The 18,068-nt window shown below is 54.4% G+C and overlaps 1 protein-coding gene across 1 annotated transcript in view; it reads right to left on the reverse strand.

Moving 5' to 3' along the window:
* Positions 1-2,920: 2,920 nt before the first annotated feature.
* TMEM63C (transmembrane protein 63C) overlaps positions 2,921-18,068 on the reverse strand; it is a 50,951-nt gene continuing 35,803 nt past the window's right edge. The window contains exons 11-25 of the mRNA XM_008590445.1: positions 17,384-17,457; positions 16,689-16,769; positions 16,456-16,579; positions 15,580-15,713; positions 14,053-14,175; positions 13,416-13,569; positions 12,204-12,310; positions 10,810-10,896; positions 10,232-10,297; positions 8,460-8,622; positions 8,110-8,215; positions 7,515-7,682; positions 5,783-5,892; positions 4,362-4,430; positions 2,921-3,121 (exon numbers count right to left, since the gene is read on the reverse strand). Of these exons, the coding sequence (XP_008588667.1) occupies positions 2,921-3,121; positions 4,362-4,430; positions 5,783-5,892; positions 7,515-7,682; positions 8,110-8,215; positions 8,460-8,622; positions 10,232-10,297; positions 10,810-10,896; positions 12,204-12,310; positions 13,416-13,569; positions 14,053-14,175; positions 15,580-15,713; positions 16,456-16,579; positions 16,689-16,769; positions 17,384-17,457 (1,767 nt within the window). The remainder of the gene's footprint in view (positions 3,122-4,361; positions 4,431-5,782; positions 5,893-7,514; positions 7,683-8,109; positions 8,216-8,459; positions 8,623-10,231; positions 10,298-10,809; positions 10,897-12,203; positions 12,311-13,415; positions 13,570-14,052; positions 14,176-15,579; positions 15,714-16,455; positions 16,580-16,688; positions 16,770-17,383; positions 17,458-18,068) is intronic.

Consider the following 18,068-nt stretch of genomic DNA (forward strand, 5'->3'; position numbering starts at 1 on the left):
GGGATCCCAGAAGGGATAGCTCTGGCCCCTAGGGGCAAAAGCCACGTAGTGAGGTGTGGTGACTTTAGGGGTTCATCCCTAGGGACTCTGGCTCCTTCCAGGTGGAGGGAAGGCCCCTGCGGGTCTGGTCCAGATGCAGAGGCACAGGCCCACAGAGGTTAGGAGGACTTGTTTATTCAAGGCACAATCATAGCATTAACAACAAGAAGGTTCGGCATCTGGAACATTCCTTTAGTGGTGGTGGCCAAGGTTAGTCCACACTCCCCTTTGGAACCCCAGAGGATGCAATGCTGCTGATAGGCACTTCGCTTCCAGAGGCAGCTGAGGGCTGGACAGGCAGGCAGGCGTGGGGCTGCTTGAGGCCTGGGGAGCGCTGTTCTCGGAGGAGCTGGGCAATCCCGGCTCTCCCAGGAGGCAGCTCCCCACTGGAGGATCAAGTCTGGAGGGGGGTGTGCTTTGGTGGATGGATTAGGGGTGGGGCGGCTGGGGAGTGGGCTGGCGGGGTCAGGTGGGATGGTGAGAGGCAGAGGCTAAGGGGTGAGACAGATGTGGGTGAAGAGAGCAGGTGGTGGGGAGGTGTGTGGGGGGAGGGCTGCATGTGGTGTGTGGGAGGAGCTAAAATGCCTCACCCCCAACCTGCAGTGACCATGGGAGGTTGAGGTCCAACCCAGCTGCAGCGGAGCCTTGCCAGGTCCCCAAGAAGTGTAGAGAAGTGAGTGGACTCTGGAACTTTCCCATTTGTACCACCTTCTCTCAGAACAAGACTGCAACCCAGATTCAGAGGGGGAAGACCGCAGACATCCTGCCACTTGTCTGCCATGACCCTTTCCATATGCAGCTCCCACAGGCCGCGGGAGGAGGAGACAGCGGCAGAACCAGCAGTGGCATCCAGTAAGGGTTGCAGGGGCCGGGGCAGGTGCCAGGGAGTGGCCCCAAGCCAGCTTCTACCAAATACACACTGTGGGAGTCAGCCAGGGCCCAGAGTAGGCCATCTCCCTGCCCTGGACAGAGCTCCCTGCTGAGCTATGAAAGGGTCCTTTCCCCTTCTTGGCTGGTAAAATTCCAGGGGGCGGGGGCCCTGTGGGACCTGGGTGTGTAAGGACCTAACTGGGTGTAATTTCCCCCTTATCCTACCTGGACAAAGAATATGAAAGACAGCCCCTCCCCAGCTGACCCAAGCTCTCTGGAAAGATCTCCTGTGCCAAAGTTTGGGCCCAGCCTTGGGTGTACGGCAATATCTGCCTTTTAAACACTCCTTCTCACCTGGGTCAAGCTTGGAGCTTCTGGGGCTGGGATTTGGGCAGAGGCAGAGCAGGGACGAGGCCCAGGTGATCTGAGTTCAGGGCAGCCATGTATCCAAGACCCACTGGGAAGGCCCAGGTGAGGTGAGCCAGGGGCCCACCTTCAGCAGGTTGGCAGCAGGGACCCAGGCCTTTGGAGGAGGGAGTTTAGGGGGCTCTGGAGCACGCAGACCCTATTTGATTGGCTCATTGTGGTTCACTGAGGCCCCAGCCAGCCTTTCTCCATGTCCTCTCCAGCTGGGCTACATGGTGATCCTGATGGCGGCCTGTCCCAAAAGGCAGAGGCCTGTACTCCCCCTTCTGTGGCAAAGGTGCTGGTGTTACCAGCATTGTTCAGGATTCAGTTCCTCAGGCATCAGGTGGTGGCAGCCCTGGGAAGGCAAACTTGCTCCCCCAGAAAGGGCTTCTCCATGGAGGACGTATCCCTCACCTCCACCCCAAGCTGTCAGGGCTGGGGTGATGTCACTGCTGGAAGCATCTGCTGTGTCTGACCCAGGGTCACGCTGGAGGCTGCTCGGGTGGTTTTCAGTGCAGGGTGCAAGGCAGTCCCGAAAGGAGAGGAGGGGTCCTACTTGGGGAGCAGGGATGGCCAGCACCTTCCATTTGGAGCATGGGCTTCTTACCCTAAGCTTCTGTCATCTTGGCCACGCTGGGGGCCCGGGCCCTCATTTGGGTATGAGGCAGGAGAAGCTCTTAGTGGCCGCATCCTTGGCTTTGGAGATCTCATTAGGCCCTGGAGCTTGGGGAGGTATATCTAGTTTCCCATCACCCAGAGTTTGGGGAGAAGACCCCGCTCCATGAATTCTGCCTTGGCCCCTCCCCACTTTATACTGACCAGCAAGAACTAGCCGAGGTTTCCTTTATCAAAATGCACAGAGGTCTCATTTAATGAGCCCCGAATGACCATGCCCCAGCTACCCTCGTAAGAATAGGAAGGAGCAGGACCTCCACGCTGCTGCTCCAGGCGACATCTGACAAGGGGCAGAGGAACAGGAAGGGGGCTCAGTCACCTCTTCTCAGGTCTATGCGCTCTGCTGTCCTTTGCTTCAGTGGGTGCAGAAACTTTCTCTTCAAAGACCTCCATGCAGGGAAACTTGGGACGAGATGGCCATCTTTGTTGATGGGGCCAGTGCACATACCTTTGCCTCCTCAGACTGCGGGGGAGGCCTGGGCTGGTGGTGGGGCTGCAAGGGGGTGCAGCAGCAGAAGCTCCTTAGACAAGCAGCTGGGGCAGGGGGGCAAAGACCCCGGAGAGCCTTTGGCGGGCTTCCTTCTGCCTCTGCCCTTACACACGCCTTCGCCACCTTGACCCCAGGAAGGTACCCCAGCACTCAGTCTCTGTGCCCAGGGCTTCAGCCACCTCTCCCAAGACACAGTGCTTGCCTGTATTCTCCATCCTGACCTGGAGTCCCTCTGCACTCCTAGCACCTCCCATTCCAGCTGCTCAGCAGGTGGGGGCCTCCACATGGCCCACGGCCAAGGCGACAGATGTTTCCACTGGGGGCTTCCCAAAGTCTGCAGGAGGTAGTGGGGAGGTCCGAGCTGCCCTCCTGCCTACCTTGCTGGGCCCTCCCCTGGGCCCTCTGCTGGAGTCACCAGGTGGAGGCCTCTGGTCCCAGTCATTGGTATTGGCTCTGGCCCTCCAGTTCCAACCCTTCCTGGAACTGGGCCGAATCCAGCTCCCTTGCAAAGCCTCTCAGACCACTCTCTTCTTCTCCCTCTTCCGGCTGGCTGTTCATGGTGCCGTAGGTGTGCCGGGCTGGGGAGGAGGCCGGGGTCAGGTTCAACTCTGGCTCCTGCAGCACGGTGGCCACATACAACTGCTCGGAGAAAGAGGGGAGATGGGGGCAAGGTCACACCCGGAGCCAGGCCTTGGGCACACCCTCTCCCCTATGTCCTATCCCCCAACACCTCTGTCTCCTCCAAGCCATGATTCTTCTTCTTCCCCAGCAGTCTGAGTCCTGCCCATCCCACCCACCTTATTGTTCTTGACCATTTAATGAACATTTATGAGGTCCCAGGGCTAGTTTAATGGCAGGTCTCCCAACTCCTAGTCCACTGCTCCTTCAGAACGTGTTTCATTCATTCTGTAGTCCTGATTCCTTCTCGTGACTGAGCACTGCATGACCCACTGGTGTTCTGTCTGCTTCTGTCTATGCACTTTTATCCAACTCCACCCATGACTAAAGAAAGCCTAATCTCCCACCGGGCCCTGCCGCCCACTCTGCTTTTCCACCATGCCCAGCACTGTCTTCAATTTCCCCAAACGCTCTGATTCTCTCTTCTGGGCCTTTGCACAGGAGCTTCTCTTCCTAGAAGGCTTTTCCCTGACACCCTATTTCACCTGGCAACCCCTGCTCCCATTCCTGGAATCATTACACATTTCCCTCCCCTGGGAAGCTTTCCAGGCCCAGGCTGGCCAGCACCCTTCGTCAATGCTCCTCCAAGGCGCCCTGGCACTGGGGCACGGGCCAGGCTGGTACCCAGCTCGGTGCCCACATTGGTGGCCCTGTATTTGCATTTGTGGCAGGGGCGCGGGTGAGTGCTCGTGCCCCTCCAGGCCAAGCCGAGCCCTGGTGCGAGAGCCAGCGCACAGCCTGCTGGGCCCCTGCACTGAGTCCACCTGGCCTCTTTGCACGCTGGCAGGTCACTCATCTGCCACCCCTGCCTTACCATTCAGTGCAGCCCTCCAATAGCTCCCTGCAGCTCTGTCTGTGCCGCTCTGCCTGGCACCTGTGCCCTTGGAGGCAGCCTTCAGTCCTGAGGCCGAGCCTCAGCACGCCCCTGCATCTACACGGCTGAGGTGGCTGAGATCTCAGTTGCCCTGTCCAAGCGCTTCCTCTTTGAGTAAATGGTTCTTCTCCTTTCCGGTGTCTTCAGCCAGGGCCACGGCAGCATTTGGACCTGGGCCAAGTCCTGCTGCGTCAGAGGCGGGAGCCCAGGGTGCCCCCATCTCCTCCCCAATTCCCAGGGTGGGCACTAAGTGCTGGCCCCCCACAATGCCACTCTTCCAGGCACCGCCCTCTTGACCTGTTCCCCAGGGCGAAGGCGATGACTCACAAGGGAGGTGGGTGTGGAGGAGGTGCTGCTTGGCTCCATGTCAAACACAGTCTGGATCTCTTCCTCGGGCTACAGCAGGGAGAGAGGTGGGAGGTCACAGAATGGGGGTGTCTGCTCTTTGCCCCCCTCTCCCCGCACCCAGTGGAGCCTGGACCCTGCACCCAAGCCTCATGCCACCCTGGAACTCAACTCGTCTTCTGTCTCTCCAGACCATCAGCCCAGCTGGCAGAGAGAGGGCTGGAATGCTAGGGAGTTCCTTCTAGAATGTTCTACTTCCAAGGATCATAATAGGAGGAAAGTAAGCAGAGATGGGATTAGAGTTCAGAGATAGGCTTGCTTTGACCCCAGGAAAAGCCTTGACTTCAACACTGTGTTCTTTCTTCCTGGGATTTCCCCTCTCTATCTGGAATAGTCCTAAACTAATAAGAGCTAGGTTCCCTGTCATCCTCCTCTAGAGTGGACACTTGGGCACCAGAATCACCAGACGTTGTTGTATTAAAAAGACAGAGCCAGAGGAGTCATTCACTCTGGCCTTTCACTAGCATGGCACTCAGCCAGGTGGAGGAGGGGGGCCAGGCAGTGGGCTCCTGTGCCCAGAGCCGCAGATACGGAGACACCAGCAGCAAGAAGACCCTCCTCCAAGAGGCTCCCTCCTCTACTCCACAGGGTGTCAGTATTCAAAATCAACTTTCTCTTCTTTGCATAAATTCATTTTAAAAGGAAACAATTATAAGCAGAAAGTCTGTGCCAGTTGCCATATACAGAAAGTTAACTAGAAAACTAAATAAGTAACAATGAAAAATTTTAAAAATTATGTTTTGGTCCACTAGAAATCATTCCAGTACCCCAGTACAGACACCCACTTTGGGAAATGCTGATCTAGAACTCACGGTGTTGATAGCATGCCTCTGAAAGGACATGGATTGGCTCCCTTCTCCCAGGTGGCCCAATGATTGGGTGGGCCCCACTGCCAGAGGAGTCATAAGGGGGGCACTCCAAACACGATGGCCTCAAGTTCGACAGCCTAGGATTCTTAAAGGTGAGGAAGTGACTGTCCCCTCTTTCCCAGGTCATCATCAGCTCTCCCCCTGCTCCTTTGCTCCATCCTTTCTCAGCACTCAGCCCTGGGAATGGTGCTCTCAGCTCTGTGGCTGGACCGGACTCACACTGTAGGAGGGATGGGCCAGCAGCCCCATTTGGAGGAGGTGTCCGAGGGCAGAAAAGGAGAGGACAGCTGTCTTCTGAATGGGGGCCAGTGCCCAAGCTAGTGCCAGGTGTGCATGCATGCCTCACAGTCACAGAGGAAGGCAAGACCCTGTCGTCCTGCGGTGCTATGGGTGCCCAGGCCAGGAGGGGACCCTGCAGCAGAGTCCCCCAGGAGCTGAGAGAGCCAGTGGAGGAAGGGCGGGATGGTGACTCACCTCATAGTCGTTGATTACCCGAAGCTTCCCCAGAAAAGTGCCAAAAAAGGCAATTATCATGGAAATGATGAGAGAGAACAGGGAAAAGAAGGTGATGGTGTGGAAGGAACCTGCCAAGGAGAAGAAAAGGCCATGGGCTCGGAGCCTGAGCACTGGAGCTGTAGGCAGGAGTCTGCCCGCTGAGATGCCACCCAACTGAGGCATGCCTGGGGCCTGTCTCAGCACCTCCGGAGGGGCTTTGAGCTTGGGACAGAGAGACCACTGCCCAATTCTCCTCCAAGAACAACTAGGATCAATGAGCCTGACACCAGAACATCGTCCAATTTTTCTATGTGACCAGCTTAGAATTTGGCATCTTCTAGATTCCATGAGAAAAAATGTTTTGATTGATTTAAGTATCTACTTAAGAACCCATTAAACATGTCCTTCTCCACCTGTCAGTTACCTCCAACACCATAGAGGTATCTTTGAGTCCCCATTTCTGCCACTGCCCCTAAACACAATCTCTGACCTTTCCTGCAAGCATGCTCAGTTATCGGTGCTAATGGCACCAAGATGTAACCCCGAATTCAAATGTCATTTGCATTTCATTTAGAGATATTCAGTCCCTTTTTTATGGCAGCAGTTTTCTAACTGGGTAAATATTAAAAATCACTCATTACAGTCAAAGGTCACTGCTTAACGCTGATTACTGCAGTGTTTTTATAGCAGCAAAAAATGGTAAACAACCTCAATATCCAACAAGGGAGAACTGAATAAAACCGACAGACTCTAAGGCAGCTGTTGAAAGGCATGTGTTCAAACAGTCTTTTAATGACACAGGAAATTGCTCAGAACATAATGTTCAATAAAAAACTCAGGATACAGGACTGAATGTTATAGTATGGTTGATCACAATTTTGTAAAGTAACAATAGACTATGGGCAATTTAAGTTTTGGTTTTTATATTTTTTTCTATTTTTGATAATAAACATGTCCTTTATTCTTAGAAATAAAGCATTGTGGAGAACATTGTCTGCTAGAAGGCAGGAAGAGGCTGGCAGGATAAAAACCTGGGGGTGACGACAAATGGATAAGCCACGTGAATGAGTTGGCCATTTCCGGATGCTATTGTGATGGGGACAGTGAAGCAAGCACTGTCCCCCTTCTCCGCTCCACTGAGAAGGTTAAAGTCAAGTGTCCCGAGGGAAGGGCAGTGGGGTTGGGGCTGCCTGGTGGCCTCAGAGGGGAGGTTGCTGAGGGATTTCCAGCCTGTGGCCTATGGGGACTTTGTCTGCACGGGTGTCTCTGAGCTCCCCTGTTCAGGGACAGCAGCTTCGTGTAGCCAAAGAGTGAGGGCAAAGTCGGCCACCACTGCAGACTCTGATTCCTCCTCCAGGCCTGTGGCACAAACCAGGCATCTGATAGGACCCCAGAGGAAATGTCATGGGAACCGAGCCCCGGAATAGCTAATATTCAATTTCCTGCCAGCCTTGAGTTAGAATGAAGGAATACGATGTTTCTTGCCCTGAAGATTGGGAACCAAAATCCATACAACTTGGACCATGTTGGTCCAAACCCTCCCCTTAGCCTCAAAACTCTGCCGAGACACTAATACAGGCTCTTGTGGCCCAGAGAAGCCACTAGACATGGCCGAGTCCAATGAGCGTCATCTTGCTCTTCCTGGGCTTTTCTCCTCTGACAGAGTCAGTGTGGAGGGACTCACAGAGCAGTGGGGCAGGCTGGTACCCACCTAATCGCAGGATGGAGAAGAAGAGCATCCAGAACAGACCCAAGAGTGGTGCAAAGGTGGCCTGGTAGACGGCGGCCATGTGGATCTGCTCATTCAGTTTGGTGGGAGCGTAGGAGTAGTACATGTTGTAGCGGTCTGTCAAGTGCTTCATGCACAGGTAGAGAAGCCCTGGGGGGCCGGAAGACAGAGACATACTCAGTAGCTACTTCAGCAGTTGGGACCCATGCTGCCCCAAGGTCGCCACAGGCCTGAGAAGCCAGATTCAGGGCTGCCAAAGCAGCAAGAGCCAAGAACAGACTGTGGGTGCCCCGTGGTGCTGAATTCTGGGACCAGAAGCTTCCCTTGAGCCCGCAGAACCTGCCATTCCAGCTTGGTGAAGAGTCATTCACTCAAGCACTCATTCAACAAACACCCTCTGTCAACAGCCATTCACCCTCAGCCCCCCAGCTGGCCCTGGCCCTGGCCCTGACACCTCCCCGCCCCAGGTTGTCCCAGATCTCCTCAAGCTCCAGGTGGTGGCCCGATGTTGAGGGGCTCGATTCCTCCTCCCAGTCTGAGCGTGTGCAGCTCTGGGTCTGCCTCAGAGATGACTCACCAAAAGGGACAATGATAGGACAAGTAATGCTGTATGCCATCACTACACTGAAGACGTTCAGCATCCACGCGTACTCGCGCCCGTACTGGAAGTCTTCTGCCTGGCTCTGGGGGCAGAAGGCAGGCGTCACCCTCAGGTTGCCTGGCCCCTTGGTTTGGCTGCTTCTGTGGCTCCTCGATGGCCTCCTGGGAGCTGAACTGACAGCTCAGGCCTCAGGCCAACTCCCTCCCAACCCTAGTGTCCAAGCAGCAGCCACCCATCCCCACCATGCCTCCAGCTCGGTCCTTCAGTGCACCCGGCAGGCCCTCCCCCCATGAGAAACTGTGCTCAGGGGAGGGCCCGGCCTGTACCTTTCTGATGTGGACTCTCTCTGGCTCTGATCTGGAAAAGAAGAGGCGGAGGCTGTACCAGAAGAGCGAGCCCAGACGCAGCAGCTCCATGCCCGTGCCAAGCAAAGCCGCCGTGATCACGTAGTTGACGAAAAAGGCACCGTTGTCTGGCAGGAACACACACCTGGACAGTGGGGGAGAGTGGAAGACAGTGACAGAAGCCAGGGGGACAGGGAAAGGGGAGAGATGTTGGAAAGGAGGAGGAGAGAGAAAGAAAAGAGCAGAGGAAGTTGGGGTGGGGGTGGAGATGCAGACGAGGAGGATGAAGTTTCATACACACATCTCTCCCCAGCTCAGTGTTTATCAGCGAGCAGCCCTTTTGAGCAGGGTACATAAAGTGTGGGTGTGTTAGGGGATACACGCACTGGCTTGATCCAAAGCAGGGGTGTCTGACCCAGGGCCACAGACTCTGGAGAGTCCATTAGTAAAATTCGGGGTGGGGGGGGGCGGTCTGTGATCTTGGATGGGAAAAAAAATTGTCTTTATTTTCACTAACCTCTGTGGTTTTTTTGGGGTTTTTTTTTTGTTTGTTTGTTTGTTTTTGTTTTTTGGTGGCTGGCTGGTACAGGGATCCAACCCTGGACCTTGGCATTATCAGCACCACGCTCTAACCCACTGAGTAACTGGCCAGCCCATTTTCACTAATCTAACTGCAATTTAGCATTTGGTCTCATTAAGAATATGGGCAACGAACCACAGTTGTCTTAGCTGTTGCTGTGACACATGATTGAAATTCTCCTATCTATAGACGTGTTTTTGAAGTGGCCAACTTCAACAAGCAGTCATCCAGCCACCTAATAGCCATGCTGCTATAGACATTTCTGTTGCTTTCCAGTGTTCTCCTCTCCACAGTTCTGTCAACTTCCTTGAATAAGAGGTATCTGTGAGCCTCTGAACACATCTCAGAACTCCTTAAAAGAATTTCATCATTCTTTCTTGATGGCATCAGGGTTGAGTCATGGGCTCACAACCCCTTTCTCTCATATATAAACTGTACTGAAGATATTGGCCTAGCCAAAGATGAACTCATTCAAATTATGGGGAAAAAGCAGTTTTTACAATGCTAGTTGAACTGCAGAAACCCTGGCAAATTCTGGTCCTTGCATTATAGAGCACAAGCGATGGAAGCTTGCATGTCATTTGCAACATATCTTTGAACACTGGGATTTTCAACACTTGTAACCATGAAAACAAAAAATCGAAATTTGCTGGATGTCCAACATGATCTGCATGTTGCCCTGTCAAAGACACCCCTGCCCCAATTTACTGTTCTTATTCCAGTAAATAAAAAATATCAGCTTTCACATTGGTCTTTGAAACAATAAAATGTAACTTAAGCTTGCCAAAATTTCAAATGCATTATCTTGTTATTGATGTGTTAATAAATACCGTCACAAATTTGATTTTTAAAATATTGTGATAACCATATTTTAGTGTATTTGGTTTTCTTTGCAATCCATGTATTTTGGGCACTTAAAGACATCATTCAGATTACATGTAAAACGGGTGAAATCTGAATAAGCTCTGTGCATGGTACCAGTGTCAATTTCCTGGTTTTGATACTGTGCTATAGTTATGCAAAATGTTGCCACTGGGGAAAACTGGATGAAGAGCATCCACATGCACTGGTCTAGACCTCTGTGGACAAATACAGGTGTTAGACTCCCAGAAGGGTACACATACCCACCCCAGTGTGAGCACACAGAAGCCCTGGTGCACACGCAGGTACTCACTGGAAGCGGATGGACGCCTGTTCTAGATAGTAGACGTCAAAGAGCCAGCGGAAAAAGACATCCAAACTAGAAGCAAGAACAAAGCCGGCCCTTTAGTTAGCACCTCTATGAAGTAGGACCCAGGGATCAATTCCTCTTTGCCTGGCTTCCCTCCTTCCTTCTTCCCTGGCACAGTCCCCAAAGACACTTGCTTTATTCCAACTGGCTGGTCCACACTGCCCCCAGCCCTTTGGTTTTTCAGCTCAAGGCCACCTCCTCCAGCAAACCTTCACCAGCCATTCCTCCCACATTTCTGAATTTCTGCTGCTTGTTGGAGGCCCTCTTCCCACCTTGGGCTTGGTCAGCTAGCAGGTATGCCTTATCTCCCCAGCTGGGGATAAGCTCTTTGAGGGCAGAGTTTGAGGGCTGACGTATTAGAGTTTGCATGACACCTGGCTCATGCTATACCCATGACAGGCAGGGGTCCTTTGAGGAATGCGTTCGCAGTACCCACAGGTAGGCCTGCAGTATCTGAAGAGGACGTTCTAACTCTGGGGTGAGCCTGGCGGAGAGAGGAGAGATAATTGGAAGTGAGGTACCTGGTCAGTCCCATAGAGGGCAGAATGACCACCATGAACACCAGAAAGATGTAGCACTTGTGTACTATGATCAGATTCTCACTCGATCTAGAAGGAAACAGAGAGGTTCTCATCAGTGTGTGAGACGTAACAAGAACCCAAGGCCTAACTACATAATGGAGAGAGAAAGGGAGAGAAGCAGCTCACTGCCTGGGCTAGGAAATGGGTTTGATGGTGCAACCCAACCCCATCTCCATGGAGCATGGAGCTGTGCTGCAACTGGGAGCAGCAAAAAACGAATAGCATGATCAACTAGTGATGTCTTCCCTGGACACAGGAAGGCAGGGAGGCCATACCTGTGCCATATATATGACATCTCTGTGTTAAAGAGACATTACCAATGATACTCGGAATCCCTGCAGAGTTTCAATTATCCATAGAAGCCTTGTTCTTGGCTGTAGGAAAGGCCAGTAAGGATCTCTGTTAGGAAAAACCTTCTGGCTTACTGCCTGGTAAAATGGTAGCAACTTCTGGCACAGGAATAACTTTTGAGACCCACGCAACCTTCAGACTATAGCAGTATCACCTGTCCAGGATATGGCAAATCCTTTCTACCCAATTAGATAGCACCATAGAACTATTAGGGCTAGCAAATGGGAAATCTCCTGATGGTTTAAAGCATTGGCACTGTGTGGGCCAAATGTGTTGACAGCCAGATTGAGTTCATGGGCCCCTCTGCTGTGGCCACAGTAGCCTACCTGCTGCTGCCCACACAGGTCTTTTCACCCTGCGCTCTCTGCCTGGAACTCCTGGCACTGCCTCGCTCATGTCTAACCCCCCTCCCCACCCCCATCCCCTCAGTACGTGGCTTGGGGCTGAAGGAGAAGCCCAGGGAGGGCTTGGGTTTGGCCCTACACCCCTTAGATCGTGGCTCTTTCTCAACATCCCTCAGGCCAGAGGCCCAGAGACCACCCAGCCCCTCCTTCCAAAAAGAAAACACCTGTTGGTTGATGGAGAAAGGTTGGTAGAAGGGTACAAAGTTACAAAGTCACAGCTAGATGGGAAGAATAAGTTCTGGTGCCCTAGGGTGACAATAGCTAATAATATTGTATTGTATATTTCAAGATAGCCAGAAAAGAGGATCTTGAATGTTATAAACACAAAGAAATGATAAATGTTCAGGTGATAGATATGCTAGCTATTCTGATTGGATCATTATACAGTACACACATGTATTGAAACAACAAACTGTATCCCATAAACATGTAAAATGAAAAAAATATATATAAATAAAAGAAAACTCCTGTTGGTATTCTGGGGTTAAAAGCCATCCCATATCACTTCTATTCCTTAGGCCAGATGGGAGGCCCAAGTACCGGCTGGTGGGGTAGGGCAGGGCAGAGGGCCCCGCTCACCTGGTCCAGTGGGCCTCGAGGAATGCGGACAAGTAGACGATCAGAGGCAGTATCACCGTGAAGGCCCAGAGCAACAGGGAGGGGAAGAACTGGGTCACGACGGGGCTCTGTAGGGGAGAGGGGAGGAGGGCAGCAGAGACATTAGTGCCAGGAGCCCCTTCTGCTGGCAGGCCGTCCCTGACTCTCGTGTACCCCAGGCCTCTCCTCCCGCAGCTCACTCCCAGGGTGGCCCACTTTTCCTGAGGCTGTGCAGTGGGCCCGGCCTTTCTCATATGCCTTCCTGGCCAGGAGTCTGTCTGGCAGGGGCAGACAGAAGCTTCCACCCCAAGGTCAAGTGGAGTCCCCGAGGACCTTCTGGGCAGGTCCCTGGAGGGGCAGCCTGAGCTTTCCCAGTGACTTCACCTTGAGGCCAGAGTCAGCCGCTGCCACTCACATCTCACACCTTAGGGAAGCGACACCACCTACCTACACTGTGATGCTGTGTGTGCAGTGGGGGAGAGAGGGGAGCAGGGTGGACCAGGGTCCCCAGGGGCCTGCCGTGAAGTGTGAGTTGCTGGGAATAGGCATGGGCATAACGTGGAGAGAGGGGCCCTCCAGGCTCATGATGACAGCCTTGAGACTACAGAATTTGGAAGGGCCGTGCTTCCTCTGAACTGCACCGTGGGTGGAGGGGGTCCTCCTTCAGTGCTGAGTGCTCCCAGCCTGGAGCCCGTGAGAAGGAAGGAAGGTGGAGACAGATCTGGAGGTCCCATCTCTCTCAAAGGGCTGTGTTGGGACCTTACTCTTGCTCACCCTCAGCCCTACCACTCAGATCAGAAACCCCCAGCCCTAGAGAAATTGGGGAGAGCAGAGCTGTTGACACTTGCCACCCCCTCTGGACCCCTAGCTGGTATAGGATGGCCTGATCCAGTGAAGCCCTCTGAGCCCACGTTGACTGGGCCACGCATCCCCCTAGACTTACCCCGAACCCCTGCAGTGCCCCTACTCCCCCTTTCCTTCCCAGCCCCAGTCCCTAAGGTGGGCAGTGACCCACACTCATCCTCTTTAGAACAAAGGACACTCTGCCCCACCATTTACACCACTGCCACCTCCACAACACTGGTGGTGCGGGGGCTCCAGAGCCCCGTCCCAGTGGGCCCCCCTCCCATCCTCGCCTGAGTTCTTTCTGGATCTCCCTGGGGCCCTCAGGCCTGGCCTGAGCAGGGGAGGCACCTGCAGGTTCTCGATGGGGCGGGTGACGTTGTACATGTCGATGGTGTTTATGATTATGGCGGGCGTGGTGAGGAAGAAGAAGAGAAAGAAGAGGCAGGTGTTGATCGTGATAAAGCGGGCCCACCAAGAGAAGCGGCGGACTGACAGGTGCTTCCTGGGGAGGGACAGAGGACGGAGGCACGCTTAGACCCTGGGTCCCAGCCCTTGGAGGGGTCCCAGCCCTTGGAGGGAGCCCACGTGCTGCTTCCTGCATGCCCACTGTGGGACCAGGCTGCCCTGGTCTAATGCAGCCACATGCCCAGACCTGCATGCAACAGGCCCCTGAGCCTTCCCTCAGTCACACCACTTGTAAAGGCTCTGAAGATACCTCACAGGGGAGCAAGAAATGGATCTGAGTTCTTTCTGCAGGAAAAACCTTTTCCCCAAGGCCTGAGTGCCTCCCACGCTTGGTGGGGGTGTTCAGGGGCAGGCAGAGGCTGTGCTGGCCCAGCCCGGCAGGGGCTGTATTTGCACAGCACTGGGCTTAGTCCCTGTGGAGTCTCTGCCGGGCAACAAAGTGGGAGAGAAGGCCCTGTCCTGTGGCCTCCCTTAGTCTCAGAGGAGCACAGAGGAGAGGGGAGGGACAGAGGAGGCTTACCAAATGATGTCTTTAGGGTGAGGGGCGAGAGTGACCCTCCAGCAGTAGGATTTGACGATGGTGGTCACTGAGGACTGCTGGGGCTGCACACCACACTGGATGTACTTGTAATCCTCCTTGATGCTGCAGAGATGGAGAAGAGGAGGAAACAGTAGTTTGGGGGCTTAAGAGGGTCTCATGCCAGGGTCCCAGGGCCACTGTGGCAGTGCACAGGTCGGGGCTCATCTACCTCATGGGGACTCTTGAAGCCTTGAGTATGTCTCCAGGACCTTAGAAGGTGGAGAGTTCCAGAGGCCCTCTGGAGGAAAGGGGCACCAGAGGGTGCCCAGACTGCCCGGGAAGGGGATGGTTCTCGGCTCCCATCTTTCCCCCTTAACAGCAGTGACATCACATAGATATGCTTTTCTTTGAGGTTGATGGGGAAGTACTAATTTTAGCCTCTTAATATCATTGCTATCAATTTTTTTGTGGGCCTGACCCTGTGTCAATTGGTGATTAATATAATCTCAATTGCACAGATTACTAAATTGATGTCTCTAGAGACACAACCAGTGAGGGGCAGGCGATGGCACTGGAATGCATCTTTGGCCTTCTAATCATATTCTTCTGTAATTAAGCCTCAGATCCTCTCCCCCAAATGATGGTTTCTCAGAAAATGAACAGTGTTATCTTAGGTGGGTGCATTGCTTTATATAACACACACACAAAGTAGAACAGCCTATCCCTTGCCAACCCTCTGGGAGGTGGGCAGGGCAGAGGGCAGTAACTGCATTTGACAGATAAGAAGTCTGAGCGTGTGACTCTCAAACTTGCGCATCATGGTTTGCGGCTGAAATCTGGGCTGCTCCACTACTCCTTTGCAGGGCTGGGGTGGGTGAGGACAAATTGCTCAGCATGATCGGGCTCATGATCAGGGAGAGGAAGGCCCCCACAATCCTTAACAGACTGATTCTGGAGCTCCCGTCTATTTGGCCCAGTCCTAAGGATCCTTCTGGAACATTCCAAAGTGGACCTAATTCACTCCTGGTGCAGTGGGGCTCCCAGAGGCTAAGGCAGAGGAGAAAGGGAACTGTAGGGCTATGAACAGGGAGGCCGGCCGCAGGAGCCAAGAAAGGGCTAGCACCACCTATGGCGAGGAGAGGGGGTGGAATGTGTGCAGGGAGGGAGAAAATGATGTCACACTTGTCAAGGCCCGGAAGAGGAGCCAAGAGGTCAAAGGCTACTTTGACCACCTCTGTGTTGAAGCAAGGACATGTGGGAGCAAGGAGCCCAGGGTCTGAGCATCCTGGAGGCACGGTGAGCCCGGCAGCTGGGGACACAGGTACGGGCATGCTCAGGAAAGCAAGATGGCAGCTCCCATGAGGAGCGCGGAGGGGTGGCGGGCGGGTCAGAGTATGGCAGCCCAGAGGGAGGCTCCCTCTCCTCCTCCTCGGCTGGAATGGGGGTGACAGAGGATGGTGTCAGGGAAGCAGAGGCCCACACTTGGGGCTGGGCTGGGTGCTACATGCTGCCGGCCCAGGCACTCACCGCTTCACCATCCCGGAGTCCTGGAAGGTGACAAACATCAGGTCGAGACGCTTCAGCTGAACACGGCTGAGCTCGGCGTTGAACTCGTCCGTCAGCTGCTCCTCCAGCTCACTATAATATTGCTCTGCATCTACCTGGGGCGAGAGGCGGCCCTCAGAGCTGGAGAGGCCAGGAGGCAGCAGGCAAGGGCAGGCCTTGCCTGGACACGGGGCTCCTGCCCACTCAGCAGCCCGGGGCAGGCTTTGAAGCCTGGCAAAGAAAGAGCTCAGGACCTCAGTAGGCTCCGAAGGCCCACCTCTAGAACAGGAAGAGGCTGTGATGCTGCAATTCACTCCCTGCTGTTAGATCTGGGGTAAGCGAGGCATAGCTCCGGGTAAGGGGGGCTTTCAGACTTGGGGTGGACCCCAGAGAGGTGATAGAATTTGTCTGCCACATTTCAGGACTGGCTACAGGTCAGTCCTCCCTGAGGCAGGTGTCCAAGTCTTGAGGCCCCTTCTAGCTACAGTGGTTGGGTGATAAGATAGAGGCTGTTGCCTTCAAATGTCCCTGTCCTATCTCTTTGGAAGCCTGAGCTGGCAGCTGACTGCAGCTTGCTGTGTACTCTCTGGTCTTTCTCTCTGGTCCTCCCGTCCAAGACCAGAAGGGAGACAAGAGCAAGCCTCCCTGGATTGCTCTGGAGGGGGCCCCCAGAAGGGTGTTATCTCCTCTGTGTGCTTGCCAGGGGGGCAGGACATGGTGGAAAGGAGGGGAGGAGCTGGGTGCTGTAGCACTGGAGCACACCTGGATGGGGCCAGGGGACCGAGGGTGCAGGCAAGGACACAGAGCCTAGAGCCCCAGCCCCTCCCTTGCCATGCCCCCGGTGCCCGAGCCAGTTACCTCCTTGAAGCAGGTCCAGCACTTGCAGAAACACAGGCGGGAGCAGGGGTGGATCCTGATCATCACCTTCCCAGTCTTCTTGGCCTGGGCCGTGTAGAAGAGCCGGCCCCGCATGGCGTGTCGCCTGTCAGCAGCAGACAATGGGGGAGGTCCTTCCAGTCAGGGGCCAACAGAGCCCCATCCTCCCCTTCTCCTCCCACCCCAGACCCTGAAAGCCCCCACGGAGGCCTTACCTCTGATCGTCCAAGTCAATCAGGGTCCTGACGTCATAGCAGAAGTGGACTCTGGTCACAAAGCACCCCGGATAGGCCTCGCTGCAGCCACAAACATGGATGCTAAGTTGGCCTGTGGGGCTGGGGAGGTGCTGTCCCTACCCACTGTCCAGCACGATAGCCCACAGGGCTGCATGGCTCAGCTGCCTGGGGTTCCCAGGAGGGGTGAATCCATCCTTGCTGCTAAGGCTGAACTTCAGGGTTTGAACCCTGGTAATCTGAGTTGCTGCGTCTTTACTAGATGACTCAGAGAGGGGCTAGGGGGCAGAACTCCAACCACTGGGGACTCAGGAGAGGGTTGTTATGGAAAGATAATTATCTCAGTGGACAGTGTCCCTTTTGGGGTCACAAAAGATGTCTCAAGATGATCTGCTCTAAATAGCTGTGGCCCAAAGGCTCCCTGGGTTCAGAGGCTGGGGCAATAGGGGAAAGGAAAATTAGCATCACCCACATCACACCAGTGCCATGCAGGGAACCCTGCTCCAGCCCCAGCGGCCCTCCCCATTCTGAACAGGTGATCCTGAGCTGAGTCCAGGGAGTCACCTCCTGGGGTGCCCGTAGCCCCACCATCCTGTGCCAACTCACTACCCACCTGAGGACCCAGGTAGGGTCACCAGAGGAGGCAATGCATGCCTCGGCCCACCCCACCCACTTACTGAAAGTGCTTGGTGATGATTTCTGGATCTTGGATGTCTGTGGGCACATAGGTGATCATCAGCGTCCTTGTGACCTGGGCGGGGAGGGGAAATGCAGAAAGAAGACAGGCCTTCTGCTCACACCAGGCTGTCTGATGCCTAGGGCCTCCTTGTTGAGTAAGCTGAGGGCCAGCTTCTCCGGCCCATGGTGTCCCAGCCAAGCCAGGCAGCCCTGAGGTCAGCAAACAGTGCCTGTGTATTCTCTGTGCCCCAGCTGTGGGCCCCCTGCCATGGACAGCTTTGGTCAAGGGAGGCAGAGCCAGAAGGCTGCAGACAGGACCAGGTGGAGGACCAGAGCTCCACGACTGGACAGAGCTGCTCACACCCACTTGCTGCCCTTGTGGCACCGCAGTGATTTCTGATCTCCCTGCAACTCCCATTGCACAGCCCCATGTCCCTAGGCACATCCCTAACATTAGACTGGGCAGGGAGTCGGGAGCATGAGCAAGACTGGGGAGAGGGTGGGAAGCCTCCCCCAAGCTTCTTATTTATTTTGTGAGTGTGAAATGTCCTCCTGAGCCATCTCCTTCAAGATGACAGTCTGGCAAACTGTGCTGCAAGAGACTGGGCTCTTGGTAAAAGCTTCTGGTGGCAATAAGGAAGCTGAAGTAGCCGAGTCCAGACTGGTCGGGTAGCCCAAGCCTCC

Source organism: Galeopterus variegatus, unplaced genomic scaffold, assembly GCF_000696425.1.
Source record: "Galeopterus variegatus unplaced genomic scaffold, G_variegatus-3.0.2 Scaffold140, whole genome shotgun sequence".
NCBI classification, from domain to species: Eukaryota; Metazoa; Chordata; class Mammalia; order Dermoptera; family Cynocephalidae; genus Galeopterus; species Galeopterus variegatus.